This window comes from Bombina bombina, chromosome 1, assembly GCF_027579735.1.
Source record: "Bombina bombina isolate aBomBom1 chromosome 1, aBomBom1.pri, whole genome shotgun sequence".
NCBI classification, from domain to species: domain Eukaryota; kingdom Metazoa; phylum Chordata; class Amphibia; order Anura; family Bombinatoridae; genus Bombina; species Bombina bombina.
In genome coordinates, this window is record NC_069499.1 from 480303411 (window position 1) to 480320926 (window position 17516).

The window sequence follows — 17516 nt, forward strand, 5'->3', positions numbered from 1 at the left end:
TTAAGGCAGGTAATTTTTTCATTTGAACTACAGTCACCACTGCACCCTATGGTTTTTCCTTTCTCTGCATGTTTTCGGTCGAATGACTGAATATGGCAGTTAGGGGAGGAGCTATATAGCAGCTTTGCTGTGGGTGGACTCTTGCAGCTTCCTGTTGGGAAGGAGAATATATTCCATAAGTAATGGATGATCCGTGGACTGGATACACTACAAGAGAAATAAATTTATCAGGTAAGCATAAATTATGTTTTTTTTTATGCTTTCGCTCTTTTCTTATCACCCCACTTCTTGGCTATTCGTTAAACTGAATTGTGGGTGTGGTGAGGGGTGTATTTATAGGCATTTTAAGGTTTGGGAAACTTTGCACCTCCTGGTAGGAATGTATATATATATATATATATATATATATATATCCCATACGTCACTCATGGACTCTAGCTAATATGAAAGAAAGAAATTTATCAGGTAAGTTCTTACATAAATTATGTTTTTTCATTCTGCTGCTGGTTTATGTATAAACACAAAACATACTATAAGTCATTTTTATTGTTTTCCTTTTATCTAAGGTTACTTTCCGCACCAGAATCTATCACTGTAATATCAATAACCAAGGAGTAATCTGCCTGGATATTCTTAAAGACAACTGGAGCCCAGCATTGACTATATCGAAGGTTTTGCTATCTATTTGTTCTCTCTTGACAGATTGCAATCCTGGTAAGAATTTAAAGCCAATTTTTTTGTGTGTTTTTTTTGTTTGGTTTTTATTCATTATCCTTCTGTGAATGTTGTTTATCTTGTTTATATGTGAAGCTGAATTATTTTGCTGTTTAATATGTTGAAAATATGCAATGGAAACAGATTCACTCAGCATATCTGAAAAAATAGGCAAGTTTGGTTTTCTATATGTTTATCTGTTAGGATCATAATGCCTTAGGCAAATCTCAGAAATATCTGAATAGGGTTCCTTGATTGCAGGCAGAAGGAGAGGTGCGAGCAGATTTAACAGTAAGTATCCTGCAGTTTGTAGCACATGTAATAGGCAAAGTGGTATTTTTTTTCTGCCAGATTCAATTTTTGCTGAAATGTTCCTGAAGATTATTACAACCAAATTATACAAGTTCAGGTAAAAATAAATGTCCTCGTCTTTTTCTTTAATTAAATATCCCCTCTGTTTTGAGTTGTTTGTCTTCTATGTGCTTTTTAAGGTGGGGGTTTCTGGAATTATACTATACAGCAGGGATGGCCAACTGACGGCACTTCAAGTGACATTGTACTGCAAAATTGTCTCCCTTTTTAATAGCTTCTAGTCTATTGTAGACCTTTTTTTGTTATTTAAAATAGCTAATTTTGCCTTTTGTATCCCCACTTAGACTGAAAATATGAGTGGCAACCTTTTTTCTAGAAAAGACAATAGCACCAATTAATATCTCCCAGTGGGGGGGGGGGGGGGGGGGGGGGATGAGAGAGAGAGAGATTTTGCTTGTGAAATAGCTGGTTGTCCTTATTGAGCCTCCCCAGCCAAAATTAGCATTTCAGTACCTAACAAAAATAATAGGGTTGCACCAATACCATTTTCTTAAGACCGAGTACAAGTACCGATACTTTTTTCAAATACTTAAAGAATACCAATTACTGATTCTTCATTTTTTAGTATCATATGACAGTTTACCAAGCACAATACAAACTAATGATTTAAGATAGTTTCTTTATAATTATGAACTTCAAGGCAGAACATAGTGCGATCTGCGATCTTATCGCAGAAACTGGAGCCTGCCTGCAGAAAAAGAACGGCCAGGTCCGTTAAGCATAGAATTTTCTTCAACAGGATTTTTTTTTTTTTTTCTGGCCAGTGCAGTGCTTTCAAATTGACAACCGGCACATTTTCAGTGCAGTACTTTGCAATTATTGGCTAATGGCTGCTCTGCTCCTGAAATTGATACATTTTAGATGCAATATTAATGTTACTTTTACCCGCCAAAACTCTGTAACTGTCTGCGACTGCGAGGTAAGTGTACTAGCTTTTCTATTACTGCAGCTGTTTGAAACTCCGTTCCCTATTATCGTGTAGGTGCTTGGTGTTGACTTGAGCAGTGAGTGCACTAATTCTGTATTATTATTTATTAGTGTTGATTGAATCGTGCGTGTATTTACTGAGTTGGCACTGGGGCAGGCATGCACGTAGTTAATAATATGTTAAGAGGCTCACAGCCTGCAGTACCATCTTGTTGCAACTGAAGCCAGTTTTAGGGCTGCCGGTTAGGAGGGATCTGTCGGGGGGAAATGGATTCAGGGGCGCCACCATCCTCAGACCAGAGGGATCCCCCTCCGGACTTGTGAGTGCAGCCCAAAGACAGGACAGGCTTCTAAACTTCCCAACAAATAAAGCAGATGAGGGAACTGAGCACTCTGTGTCCCTCCTACAGTGCCGGAGAGAGGAGGAGAGCAGGGAGTGTTAGAGGATTCAGAATACCATTTATTTAAAGCATACTCTCTACCCACGTAGTTAATATAATATATGTTAAGAGGCTCAGGCTGGGGATGAAAGGGAGGCACTTCTCGGTGTCACATATCACATGTACTGCGTGCAGAGGACGTTCAGGTGATGAGGACTTCAGCAGCTCCTAACGCGTGTTGCGTTAGCAGGAGGAGTTGAGGTTGTCAGGCTTGTTAAACCAAGAGACAGCCAGCATCGAGCAGGGGCATTTGTCAGGGAACTGATGTTTGCACATTTATTGACCGTAAATACATATAACAGGTGCTTTTAAATATTTAGGATCATTTACCTGGGGTTTTCCTTCCAGAAAGTGTAAACAACAACTGGATCAATGGTTTCATTTTTTTTTTGGGAGAGGGCATTTAAGTGTTTATAAAATGTGACAACAATGGTTTTGTTTATTTATTGCATTTGTACACTTTCACATTCATTTGAAGGCTCTGATATGGTCACACAGTAATCACAGGGGTATGCATAAAGAGACCAGGGTGATATGATATGCAGGGGGGGGGGTTATGCATGAAGAGACCATGGTGATATTGATATGCAGGGGGGGTATGTATGAAGATACCAGGGTGATATTGATATGCAGGGGGGGGTATGTATGAAGATACCAGGGTGATATTGATATGCAGGGGGTGTGTTTATATATATATATATATATATATATATATACACACACAATTCAAAAATGAATTTTATTTCAAAATGACCTGCAGACATTTTCTTCTGTTATGTGTGATCAGTCCACGGGTCATCATTACTTCTGGGATATAACTCCTCCCCAACAGGAAATGCAAGAGGATTCACCCAGCAGAGCTGCATATAGCTCCTCCCCTCTACGTCAGTCCCAGTCATTCTCTTGCACCCAACGACTAGATAGGATGTGTGAGAGGACTATGGTGATTATACTTAGTTTTTATGACTTCAATCAAAAGTTTGTTATTTTAAAATAGCACCGGAGCGTGTTATTACTTCTCTGGCAGAGTTTGAGGAAGAATCTGTCAGAGTTTTTTACTATGATTTTAACCGGAGTAGTTAAGATCATATTGCTGTTTTCGGCCATCTGAGGGAGGTAAAGGCTTCAGATCAGGGGACAGCGGGCAGATGAATCTGCATTGAGGTATGTAGCAGTTTTTATTTTCTGAATGGAATTGATGAGAAAATCCTGCCATACCGTTAAAATGACATGTATGTATACACTTCAGTATTCTGGGGATGGTATTTCACCGGAACTACTCTGTTAAAGGTCACTAATCCTTTTTAATAACTATTTATCATGTTAAACGTTTTTGCTGGAATGTAGAATCGTTTACATTGCTGAGGTACTGTGTGAATAAATATTTGGGCATTATTTTCCACTTGGCAGTTTTTTTGCTTTAATTGTGACAGTTTCGTTTCTCTTCACTGCTGTGTGGGAGAGGGAGGGGCCGTTTTTGGCGCTCTTTGCTACGCATCAAAAAATACCAGTCAGTTACTTTTATATTTCCTGCATGATCCGGTTCATCTCTGATAGATCTCAGGGGTCTTCAAACTTCTTTGAAGGGAGGTAAATTCTCTCAGCAGAGCTGTGAGAATTCTTATAGTGACTGTGAATAAAAACGTTGCTTTGTATTTTTTATGTCAAATTTAATTATTATTATTTTACTAATGGGAACAAACCTTTGCTAAAAGTTTTGTTGTTTTAAAGTTTGATGCTATAACTGTTTTTCAGTTCATTATTTCAACTGTCATTTAATCGTTAGTACCTCTTTGAGGCACAGTACGTTTTTTGCTAAAAAAAGATTATAACCAAGTTGTAAGTTTTTTGCTAGTGTGTTAAACATGTCTGACTCAGAGGAAGATATCTGTGTCATTTGTTCCAATGCCAAGGTGGAGCCCAATAGAAATTTATGTACTAACTGTATTGATGCTACTTTAAATAAAAGTCAATCTGTACAATGTGAACAAATTTCACCAAACAGCGAGGGGAGAGTTATGCCGACTAACTCGCCTCACGCGGCAGTACCTGCATCTCCCGCCCGGGAGGTGCGTGATATTTTGGCGCCTAGTACATCTGGGCGGCCATTACAGATAACATTACAAGATATGGCTACTGTTATGACTGAAGTTTTGTCTAAATTACCAGAACTAAGAGGCAAGCGTGATCACTCTGGGGTGAGAACAGAGTGCGCTGACAATGCTAGGGCCATGTCTGATACTGCGTCACAGCTCGCAGAGCATGAGGACGGAGAGCTTCATTCTGTGGGTGACGGTTCTGATCCAAACAGATTGGACTCAGATATTTCAAATTTTAAATTTAAATTGGAGAACCTCCGTGTATTACTAGGGGAGGTCTTAGCAGCTCTCAACGATTGTAACACCGTTGCAATACCAGAGAAACTGTGTAGGTTGGATAAATACTTTGCGGTACCGGCGAGTACTGACGTTTTTCCTATACCTAAGAGACTAACTGAAATTGTTACTAAGGAGTGGGATAGACCCGGTGTGCCGTTCTCACCCCCTCCAATATTTAGAAAGATGTTTCCAATAGACGCCACCACTCGGGACTTATGGCAAACGGTCCCCAAGGTGGAGGGAGCAGTTTCTACTTTAGCTAAGCGTACCACTATCCCGGTGGAGGATAGCTGTGCTTTCTCAGATCCAATGGATAAAAAATTAGAGGGTTACCTTAAGAAAATGTTTGTTCAACAAGGTTTTATTTTACAACCCCTTGCATGTATCGCGCCGATTACGGCTGCGTCAGCATTTTGGATTGAGTCGCTTGAAGAGAACCTTAGTTCATCTACGCTAGACGACATTACGGACAGGCTTAGAGTCCTTAAACTAGCTAATTCCTTCATTTCGGAGGCCGTAGTACATTTAACCAAACTTACGGCTAAGAACTCAGGATTCGCCATACAGGCACGTAGGGCGCTGTGGCTAAAATCCTGGTCAGCTGATGTTACTTCTAAGTCCAAATTACTTAATATACCTTTCAAGGGGCAGTCTTTATTTGGGCCCGGTTTGAAAGAGATTATCGCTGACATTACAGGAGGTAAGGGCCACGCCCTACCTCAAGACAAAGCCAAAGCTAAGGCTAGACAGTCTAATTTTCGTCCCTTTCGGAACTTCAAAACAGGAGCAGCATCAACCTCCACTGCACCAAAACAGGAAGGAGCTGTTGCTCGTTACAGGCAAGGCTGGAAGCCTAACCAGTCCTGGAACAAGAGCAAGCAGGCCAGGAAACCTGCTGCTGCCCCAAAGACAGCATGAACCGAGAGCCCCCGATCCGGGACCGGATCTAGTGGGGGGCAGACTCTCTCTCTTCGCCCAGGCCTGGGCAAGAGATGTTCAGGATCCCTGGGCACTAGAGATCATATCTCAGGGATACCTTCTAGACTTCAAATTATCTCCCCCAAGAGGGAGATTTCATCTGTCAAGGTTGTCAACAAACCAGATAAAGAAAGAAGCGTTTCTACGCTGCGTACAAGATCTGTTAATAATGGGAGTGATCCATCCGGTTCCGCGGTCGGAACAAGGACAAGGGTTCTACTCAAACCTGTTTGTGGTTCCCAAAAAAGAGGGAACTTTCAGGCCAATCTTAGATTTAAAGATTCTAAACAAATTCCTAAGAGTTCCATCGTTCAAAATGGAAACTATTCGGACAATCTTACCCATGATCCAAGAGGGTCAGTACATGACCACAGTGGATTTAAAGGATGCTTACCTTCACATACCGATCCACAAAGATCATCACCGGTATCTAAGGTTTGCCTTCTTAGACAGGCACTACCAGTTTGTAGCTCTTCCATTCGGATTGGCTACGGCTCCAAGAATCTTCACAAAGGTTCTGGGTGCCCTTCTGGCGGTACTAAGACCGCGAGGGATTTCGGTAGCTCCATACCTAGACGACATTCTAATACAAGCTTCAAGCTTTCAAACTGCCAAGTCTCATACAGAGTTAGTTCTGGCATTTCTAAGGTCGCATGGATGGAAAGTAAACGAAAAGAAGAGTTCTCTTTTTCCTCTCACAAGAGTTCCATTCTTGGGGACTCTTATAGATTCTGTAGAAATGAAGATTTACCTGACAGAGGACAGGTTAACAAAGCTTCAAAATGCATGCCGTGTCCTTCATTCCATTCAACACCCGTCAGTAGCTCAATGCATGGAGGTGATCGGCTTAATGGTAGCGGCAATGGACATAGTACCTTTTGCACGCCTACACCTCAGACCTCTGCAATTAGGCATGCTAAGTCAGTGGAATGGGGATTACTCAGATTTGTCCCCTACTCTGAATCTGAATCAAGAGACCAGAAATTCTCTTCTATGGTGGCTTCATCGGCCACACCTGTCCAGGGGGATGCCATTCAGCAGGCCAGACTGGACAATTGTAACAACAGACGCCAGCCTACTAGGTTGGGGCGCTGTCTGGAATTCTCTGAAGGCTCAGGGACTATGGAATCAGGAGGAGAGTCTCCTTCCAATAAACATTCTGGAATTGAGAGCAGTTCTCAATGCCCTTCTAGCTTGGCCCCAATTAACAACTCGGGGGTTCATCAGGTTTCAGTCGGACAACATCACGACTGTAGCTTACATCAACCATCAGGGAGGGACAAGAAGCTCCCTAGCAATGGTGGAAGTATCAAAGATAATTCGCTGGGCAGAGTCTCACTCTTGCCACCTGTCAGCAATCCACATCCCGGGAGTGGAGAACTGGGAGGCGGATTTCTTGAGTCGCCAGACTTTTCATCCGGGGGAGTGGGAACTTCATCCGGAGGTCTTTGCCCAAATACTTCGACGTTGGGGCAAACCAGAGATAGATCTCATGGCGTCTCGCCAGAACGCCAAACTTCCTCGCTACGGGTCCAGATCCAGGGATCCGGGAGCGGTTCTGATAGATGCTTTGACAGCACCTTGGAACTTCGGGATGGCTTATGTGTTTCCACCCTTTCCGCTGCTTCCTCGATTGATTGCCAAAATCAAACAGGAGAGAGCATCAGTGATTCTAATAGCGCCTGCATGGCCACGCAGGACTTGGTATGCAGATCTAGTGGACATGTCATCCTGTCCGCCTTGGTCTCTACCTCTAAGACAGGACCTTCTGATACAGGGTCCATTCAAACATCAAAATCTAACTTCTCTGAAGCTGACTGCTTGGAAATTGAACGTTTGATTTTATCAAAACGTGGTTTTTCTGAGTCGGTTATTGATACCCTGATACAGGCTAGGAAGCCTGTTACCAGAAAGATTTACCATAAAATATGGCGTAAATACCTATACTGGTGCGAATCCAAACATTACTCCTGGAGTAAGGTTAGGATCTCTAGGATATTGTCTTTTCTACAAGAAGGGTTAGAAAAGGGTTTATCAGCTAGTTCATTAAAGGGACAGATTTCAGCTCTGTCCATCTTGTTACACAGGCGTCTGTCAGAAAATCCAGACGTCCAGGCTTTTTGTCAGGCTTTAGCTAGGATCAAGCCTGTGTTTAAAGCTGTTGCTCCGCCATGGAGTTTAAACTTAGTTCTTAACGTTTTACAGGGTGTTCCTTTTGAACCCCTTCATTCCATTGATATAAAATTGTTATCTTGGAAAGTTCTGTTTTTAATGGCTATTTCCTCGGCTCGAAGAGTCTCTGAGTTATCAGCCTTACATTGTGATTCTCCTTATCTGATTTTTCACTCAGACAAGGTAGTTCTGCGTACTAAACCTGGGTTCTTACCTAAGGTGGTCACTAACAGGAATATCAATCAAGAGATTGTTGTTCCATCCTTGTGTCCAAATCCTTCTTCAAAGAAGGAACGTCTTCTACACAATCTGGATGTAGTTCGTGCCCTCAAGTTCTACTTGCAGGCAACTAAAGATTTTCGCCAAACTTCTTCCCTGTTTGTCGTTTATTCTGGACAGAGGAGAGGTCAAAAAGCTTCTGCTACCTCTCTCTCTTTTTGGCTTCGTAGCATAATACGTTTAGCCTATGAGACTGCTGGTCAGCAGCCTCCTGAAAGAATTACAGCTCACTCCACTAGAGCTGTGGCTTCCACTTGGGCCTTTAAGAATGAGGCCTCTGTTGAACAGATTTGCAAGGCTGCAACTTGGTCTTCGCTTCATACTTTTTCCAAATTTTACAAATTTGACACTTTTGCTTCTTCGGAGGCTATTTTTGGGAGAAAGGTTCTTCAGGCAGTGGTTCCTTCTATATAATGAGCCTGCCTATCCCTCCCGTCATCCGTGTACTTTTGCTTTGGTATTGGTATCCCAGAAGTAATGATGACCCGTGGACTGATCACACATAACAGAAGAAAACATAATTTATGCTTACCTGATAAATTCCTTTCTTCTGTTGTGTGATCAGTCCACGGCCCGCCCTGTTTTAAGGCAGGTAAATATCTTTTAAATTATACTCCAGTCACCACTTCACCCTTGGTTACTCCTTTCTCGTTGATTCTTGGTCGAATGACTGGGACTGACGTAGAGGGGAGGAGCTATATGCAGCTCTGCTGGGTGAATCCTCTTGCATTTCCTGTTGGGGAGGAGTTATATCCCAGAAGTAATGATGACCCGTGGACTGATCACACAACAGAAGAAAGGAATTTATCAGGTAAGCATAAATTATGTTTTTTTACTACAAAAAAATCTCATCGCAGAAAGTGAAAAAAAGTTCTGCTTCTGGGATTATGAACTGTAATTCAAGACATTTTAAAATAAGTTTTATTTGATTGTTGTCACAAAGTTCGCAGAACATGTTTATAAATAAAAATAGTACAATAAAATATATTAATGATGGCAACAATAAATAACAGCAGCTGGGGCTGGAAAGCTACCATTTAAAGGTGTGTTTACTGGATGACAATGGGTTGTAGGGTGCCTATATAACATCAATCTGACATTTGTATTTAAAACAAATTAATATAATTTAATTCTGAAAAAAATATTGGGGAAGGAGTGTCCCGGTAATCCCCTTTTGAGAAAAATCGGGCATTTGCATTCTACTGACTCAACAGGAAATAGGGCTGGTCTTCATATTTCTTTCATGTAATTAGCAAGAGTCCATGAGCTAGTGACGTATGGGATATACATTCCTACCAGGAGGGGCAAAGTTTCCCAAACCTCAAAATGCCTATAAATACACCCCTCACCACACCCACAATTCAGTTTTACAAACTTTGCCTCCTATGGAGGTGGTGAAGTAAGTTTGTGCTAGATTCTACGTTGATATGCGCTCCGCAGCAAGTTGGAGCCCGGTTTTCCTCTCAGCGTGCAGTGAATGTCAGAGGGATGTGAGGAGAGTATTGCCTATTTGAATGCAGTGATCTCCTTCTACGGGGTCTATTTCATAGGTTCTCTGTTATCGGTCGTAGAGATTCATCTCTTACCTCCCTTTTCAGATCGACGATATACTCTTATTTATATACCATTACCTCTGCTGATTTTCGTTTCAGTACTGGTTTGGCTTTCTACAAACATGTAGATGAGTGTCCTGGGGTAAGTAAATCTTATTTTCTGTGACACTCTAAGCTATGGTTGGGCACTTTATTTATAAAGTTCTAAATATATGTATTCAAACATTTATTTGCCTTGACTCAGAATGTTCAACATTCCTTATTTTCAGACAGTCAGTTTCATATTTGGGATAATGCGTTTGAATCAATCATTTTTTCTTACCTTAAAAATTTGACTTTTTTTCCCTGTGGGCTGTTAGGCTCGCGGGGGCTGAAAATGCTTCATTTTATTGCGTCATTCTTGGCGCGGACTTTTTTGGCGCAAAAAATCTTTTCTGTTTCCGGCGTCATACGTGTCGCCGGAAGTTGCGTCATTTTTTGACGTCCTTTTGCGCCAAAAATGTCGGCGTTCCGGATGTGGCGTCATTTTTGGCGCCAAAAAGCATTTAGGCGCCAAACAATGTGGGCGTATTATTTGGCGCCAAAAAAATATAGGCGTCGCTTTTGTCTCCACATTATTTCAGTCTCATTTTTTCTTTGCTTCTGGTTACTAGAAGCTTGTTTATTGGCATTTTTCCCATTCCTGAAACTGTCATTTAAGGAATTTGATCAATTTTGCTTTATATGTTGTTTTTTCTCTTACATATTGCAAGATGTCTCACGTTGCATCTGAGTCAGAAGATACTTCAGGAAAATCGCTGTCTAGTGCTGGAACTACCAAAGCTAAGTGTATCTGCTGTAAACTTTTGGTAGCTATTCCTCCGGCTGTTGTTTGTATTAATTGTCATGACAAACTTGTTAAAGCAGATAATATTTCCTTTAGTAATATACCATTGCCTGTTGCAGTTCCCTCAACATCTAAGGTGCAGAATGTTCCTGATAACATAAGAGATTTTGTTTCTGAATCCATCAAGAAGGCTATGTCTGTTATTTCTCCTTCTAGTAAACATAAAAAATCTTTTAAAACTTCTCTCTCTACAGATGAATTTTTAAATGAACATCATCATTCTGATTCTGATGACTCTTCTGGTTCAGAGGATTCTGTCTCAGAGATTGATGCTGATAAATCTTCATATTTATTTAAAATGGAATTTATTCGTTCTTTACTTAAAGAAGTACTAATTGCTTTAGAAATAGAGGATTCTGGTCCTCTTGATACTAATTCTAAACGTTTAGATAAGGTGTTTAAATCTCCTGTGGTTATTCCAGAAGTTTTTCCTGTTCCTAATGCTATTTCTGAAGTAATTTCCAGAGAATGGGATAAATTGGGTAATTCATTTACTCCTTCTAAACGTTTTAAGCAATTATATCCTGTGCCGTCTGACAGATTAGAATTTTGGGACAAAATCCCTAAAGTTGATGGGGCTATTTCTACCCTTGCTAAACGTACTACTATTCCTACGTCAGATGGTACTTTGTTTAAAGATCCTTTAGATAGGAAAATTGAATCCTTTCTAAGAAAAGCTTATCTGTGTTCAGGTAATCTTCTTAGACCTGCTATATCTTTGGCTGATGTTGCTGCAGCTTCAACTTTTTGGTTGGAGACTTTAGCACAACAAGTAACAGATCATGATTCTCATAATATTATTCTTCTTCTTCAGCATGCTAATAATTTTATCTGTGATGCCATTTTTGATATTATCAGAGTTGATGTCAGGTTTATGTCTCTAGCTATTTTAGCTAGAAGAGCTTTATGGCTTAAAACTTGGAATGCTGATATGGCTTCTAAATCAACTCTACTTTCCATTTCTTTCCAGGGTAACAAATTATTTGGTTCTCAGTTGGATTCCATTATCTCAACTGTTACTGGTGGGAAAGGAACTTTTTTACCACAGGATAAAAAATCTAAGGGTAAAAACAGGGCTAATAATCGTTTTCGTTCGTTTCAACAAAGAACAAAAGCCTGATCCTTCATCCTCAGGAGCAGTTTCAGTTTGGAAACCATCTCCAGTCTGGAATAAATCCAAGCCTTCTAGAAAGGCAAAGCCTGCTTCTAAGTCCACATGAAGGTGCGGCCCTCATTCCAGCTCAGCTGGTAGGGGGCAGGTTATGTTTTTTCAAAGAAATTTGGATCAATTCTGTTCACAATCTTTGGATTCAGAACATTGTTTCAGAAGGGTACAGAATTGGTTTCAAGATGAGGCCTCCTGCAAAGAGATTTTTTCTTTCCCGTGTCCCAGTAAATCCAGTGAAAGCTCAAGCATTTCTGAATTGTGTTTCAGATCTAGAGTTGGCTGGAGTAATTATGCCAGTTCCAGTTCTAAAACAGGGGATGGGGTTTTATTCAAATCTCTTCATTGTACCAAAGAAGGAGAATTCCTTCAGACCAGTTCTGGATCTAAAAATATTGAATCGTTATGTAAGGATACCAACGTTCAAAATGGTAACTGTAAGGACTATCTTGCCTTTTGTTCAGCAAGGGCATTATATGTCCACAATAGATTTACAGGATGCTTATCTGCATATTCCGATTCATCCAGATCATTATCAGTTCCTGAGATTCTCTTTTCTGGACAAGCATTACCAGTTTGTGGCTCTGCCGTTTGGCCTAGCTACAGCTCCAAGAATTTTTACAAAGGTTCTCGGTGCCCTTCTGTCTGTAATCAGAGAACAGGGTATTGTGGTATTTCCTTATTTGGACGATATCTTGGTACTTGCTCAGTCTTTACATTTAGCAGAATCTCATACGAATCGACTTGTGTTGTTTCTTCAAGATCATGGTTGGAGGATCAATTTACCAAAAAGTTCATTGATTCCTCAGACAAGGGTAACTTTTCTGGGTTTCCAGATAGATTCAGTGTCCATGACTCTGTCTTTAACAGACAAGAGACGTCTAAAATTGATTTCAGCTTGTCGAAACCTTCAGTCACAATCATTCCCTTCGGTAACCTTATGCATGGAAATTCTAGGTCTTATGACTGCTGCATCGGACGCGATCCCCTTTGCTCGTTTTCACATGCGACCTCTTCAGCTCTGTATGCTGAATCAATGGTGCAGGGATTACACAAAGATATCTCAATTAATATCTTTAAAACCGATTGTACGACACTCTCTAACGTGGTGGACAGATCACCATCGTTTAATTCAGGGGGCTTCTTTTGTGCTTCCGACCTGGACTGTAATTTCAACAGATGCAAGTCTCACAGGTTGGGGAGCTGTGTGGGGATCTCTGACGGCACAAGGAGTTTGGGAATCTCAGGAGGTGAGATTACCGATCAATATTTTGGAACTCCGTGCAATTTTCAGAGCTCTTCAGTCTTGGCCTCTTCTGAAGAGAGAATCGTTCATTTGTTTTCAGACAGACAATGTCACAACTGTGGCATACATCAATCATCAAGGAGGGACTCACAGTCCTCTGGCTATGAAAGAAGTATCTCGAATTCTGGTTTGGGCGGAATCCAGCTCCTGTCTAATCTCTGCGGTTCATATCCCAGGTATAGACAATTGGGAAGCGGATTATCTCAGTCGCCAAACGTTGCATCCGGGCGAATGGTCTCTTCACCCAGAGGTATTTCTTCAGATTGTTCAAATATGGGAGCTTCCAGAAATAGATCTGATGGCGTCTCATCTAAACAAGAAACTTGCCAGGTATCTGTCCAGATCCCGGGATCCTCAGGCGGAAGCAGTGGATGCATTATCACTTCCTTGGAAGTATCCTGCTTATATCTTTCCGCCTCTAGTTCTTCTTCCAAGAGTAATCTCCAAGATTCTGAAGGAATGCTAGTTTGTTCTGCTGGTAGCTCCGGCATGGCCTCACAGGTTTTGGTATGCGGATCTTGTCCGGATGGCCTCTTGCCATCCGTGGACTCTTCCGCTACGACCAGACCTTCTGTCGCAAGGTCCTTTTTCCCATCAGGATCTCAAATCCTTAAATTTAAAGGTATGGAGATTGAACGCTTGATTCTTAGTCAAAGAGGTTTCTCTGACTCTGTGATTAATACTATGTTACAGGCTCGTAAATCTGTATCCAGAGAGATATATTATAGAGTCTGGAAGACTTATATTTCTTGGTGTCTTTCTCATCATTTTTCTTGGCATTCTTTTAGAATTCCAAGAATTTTACAGTTTCTTCAGGATGGTTTAGATAAAGGTTTGTCCGCAAGTTCCTTGAAAGGACAAATCTCTGCTCTTTCTGTTCTTTTTCACAGAAAGATTGCTAATCTTCCTGATATTCATTGTTTCTTCTGTTATGTGTGATCAGTCCACGGGTCATCATTACTTCTGGGATATAACTCCTCCCCAACAGGAAATGCAAGAGGATTCACCCAGCAGAGCTGCATATAGCTCCTCCCCTCTACGTCAGTCCCAGTCATTCTCTTGCACCCAACGACTAGATAGGATGTGTGAGAGGACTATGGTGATTATACTTAGTTTTTATGACTTCAATCAAAAGTTTGTTATTTTAAAATAGCACCGGAGCGTGTTATTACTTCTCTGGCAGAGTTTGAGGAAGAATCTGTCAGAGTTTTTTACTATGATTTTAACCGGAGTAGTTAAGATCATATTGCTGTTCTCGGCCATCTGAGGGAGGTAAAGGCTTCAGATCAGGGGACAGCGGGCAGATGAATCTGCATTGAGGTATGTAGCAGTTTTTATTTTCTGAATGGAATTGATGAGAAAATCCTGCCATACCGTTAAAATGACATGTATGTATACACTTCAGTATTCTGGGGATGGTATTTCACCGGAACTACTCTGTTAAAGGTCACTAATCCTTTTTAATAACTATTTATCATGTTAAACGTTTTTGCTGGAATGTAGAATCGTTTACATTGCTGAGGTACTGTGTGAATAAATATTTGGGCATTATTTTCCACTTGGCAGTTTTTTTGCTTTAATTGTGACAGTTTCGTTTCTCTTCACTGCTGTGTGGGAGAGGGAGGGGCCGTTTTTGGCGCTCTTTGCTACGCATCAAAAAATACCAGTCAGTTACTTTTATATTTCCTGCATGATCCGGTTCATCTCTGATAGATCTCAGGGGTCTTCAAACTTCTTTGAAGGGAGGTAAATTCTCTCAGCAGAGCTGTGAGAATTCTTATAGTGACTGTGAATAAAAACGTTGCTTTGTATTTTTTATGTCAAATTTAATTATTATTATTTTACTAATGGGAACAAACCTTTGCTAAAAGTTTTGTTGTTTTAAAGTTTGATGCTATAACTGTTTTTCAGTTCATTATTTCAACTGTCACTTAATCGTTAGTACCTCTTTGAGGCACAGTACGTTTTTTGCTAAAAAAAGATTATAACCAAGTTGTAAGTTTTTTGCTAGTGTGTTAAACATGTCTGACTCAGAGGAAGATATCTGTGTCATTTGTTCCAATGCCAAGGTGGAGCCCAATAGAAATTTATGTACTAACTGTATTGATGCTACTTTAAATAAAAGTCAATCTGTACAATGTGAACAAATTTCACCAAACAGCGAGGGGAGAGTTATGCCGACTAACTCGCCTCACGCGGCAGTACCTGCATCTCCCGCCCGGGAGGTGCGTGATATTTTGGCGCCTAGTACATCTGGGCGGCCATTACAGATAACATTACAAGATATGGCTACTGTTATGACTGAAGTTTTGTCTAAATTACCAGAACTAAGAGGCAAGCGTGATCACTCTGGGGTGAGAACAGAGTGCGCTGACAATGCTAGGGCCATGTCTGATACTGCGTCACAGCTCGCAGAGCATGAGGACGGAGAGCTTCATTCTGTGGGTGACGGTTCTGATCCAAACAGATTGGACTCAGATATTTCAAATTTTAAATTTAAATTGGAGAACCTCCGTGTATTACTAGGGGAGGTCTTAGCAGCTCTCAACGATTGTAACACCGTTGCAATACCAGAGAAACTGTGTAGGTTGGATAAATACTTTGCGGTACCGGCGAGTACTGACGTTTTTCCTATACCTAAGAGACTAACTGAAATTGTTACTAAGGAGTGGGATAGACCCGGTGTGCCGTTCTCACCCCCTCCAATATTTAGAAAGATGTTTCCAATAGACGCCACCACTCGGGACTTATGGCAAACGGTCCCCAAGGTGGAGGGAGCAGTTTCTACTTTAGCTAAGCGTACCACTATCCCGGTGGAGGATAGCTGTGCTTTCTCAGATCCAATGGATAAAAAATTAGAGGGTTACCTTAAGAAAATGTTTGTTCAACAAGGTTTTATTTTACAACCCCTTGCATGTATCGCGCCGATTACGGCTGCGTCAGCATTTTGGATTGAGTCGCTTGAAGAGAACCTTAGTTCATCTACGCTAGACGACATTACGGACAGGCTTAGAGTCCTTAAACTAGCTAATTCCTTCATTTCGGAGGCCGTAGTACATTTAACCAAACTTACGGCTAAGAACTCAGGATTCGCCATACAGGCACGTAGGGCGCTGTGGCTAAAATCCTGGTCAGCTGATGTTACTTCTAAGTCAAAATTACTTAATATACCTTTCAAGGGGCAGTCTTTATTTGGGCCCGGTTTGAAAGAGATTATCGCTGACATTACAGGAGGTAAGGGCCACGCCCTACCTCAAGACAAAGCCAAAGCTAAGGCTAGACAGTCTAATTTTCGTCCCTTTCGGAACTTCAAAACAGGAGCAGCATCAACCTCCACTGCACCAAAACAGGAAGGAGCTGTTGCTCGTTACAGGCAAGGCTGGAAGCCTAACCAGTCCTGGAACAAGAGCAAGCAGGCCAGGAAACCTGCTGCTGCCCCAAAGACAGCATGAACCGAGAGCCCCCGATCCGGGACCGGATCTAGTGGGGGGCAGACTCTCTCTCTTCGCCCAGGCCTGGGCAAGAGATGTTCAGGATCCCTGGGCACTAGAGATCATATCTCAGGGATACCTTCTAGACTTCAAATTATCTCCCCCAAGAGGGAGATTTCATCTGTCAAGGTTGTCAACAAACCAGATAAAGAAAGAAGCGTTTCTACGCTGCGTACAAGATCTGTTAATAATGGGAGTGATCCATCCGGTTCCGCGGTCGGAACAAGGACAAGGGTTCTACTCAAACCTGTTTGTGGTTCCCAAAAAAGAGGGAACTTTCAGGCCAATCTTAGATTTAAAGATTCTAAACAAATTCCTAAGAGTTCCATCGTTCAAAATGGAAACTATTCGGACAATCTTACCCATGATCCAAGAGGGTCAGTACATGACCACAGTGGATTTAAAGGATGCTTACCTTCACATACCGATCCACAAAGATCATCACCGGTATCTAAGGTTTGCCTTCTTAGACAGGCACTACCAGTTTGTAGCTCTTCCATTCGGATTGGCTACGGCTCCAAGAATCTTCACAAAGGTTCTGGGTGCCCTTCTGGCGGTACTAAGACCGCGAGGGATTTCGGTAGCTCCATACCTAGACGACATTCTAATACAAGCTTCAAGCTTTCAAACTGCCAAGTCTCATACAGAGTTAGTTCTGGCATTTCTAAGGTCGCATGGATGGAAAGTGAACGAAAAGAAGAGTTCTCTTTTTCCTCTCACAAGAGTTCCATTCTTGGGGACTCTTATAGATTCTGTAGAAATGAAGATTTACCTGACAGAGGACAGGTTAACAAAGCTTCAAAATGCATGCCGTGTCCTTCATTCCATTCAACACCCGTCAGTAGCTCAATGCAT

At 41.4% G+C, this 17516-nt stretch overlaps 1 protein-coding gene across 1 annotated transcript in view; it reads left to right on the forward strand.

Moving 5' to 3' along the window:
- UBE2E3 (ubiquitin conjugating enzyme E2 E3) overlaps nucleotides 1-17516 on the forward strand; it is a 286958-nt gene that overhangs the window by 227898 nt on the left and 41544 nt on the right. The window contains exon 5 of the mRNA XM_053698520.1: nucleotides 567-714. Coding sequence (XP_053554495.1) covers nucleotides 567-714 — 148 coding nt within the window. The remainder of the gene's footprint in view (nucleotides 1-566; nucleotides 715-17516) is intronic.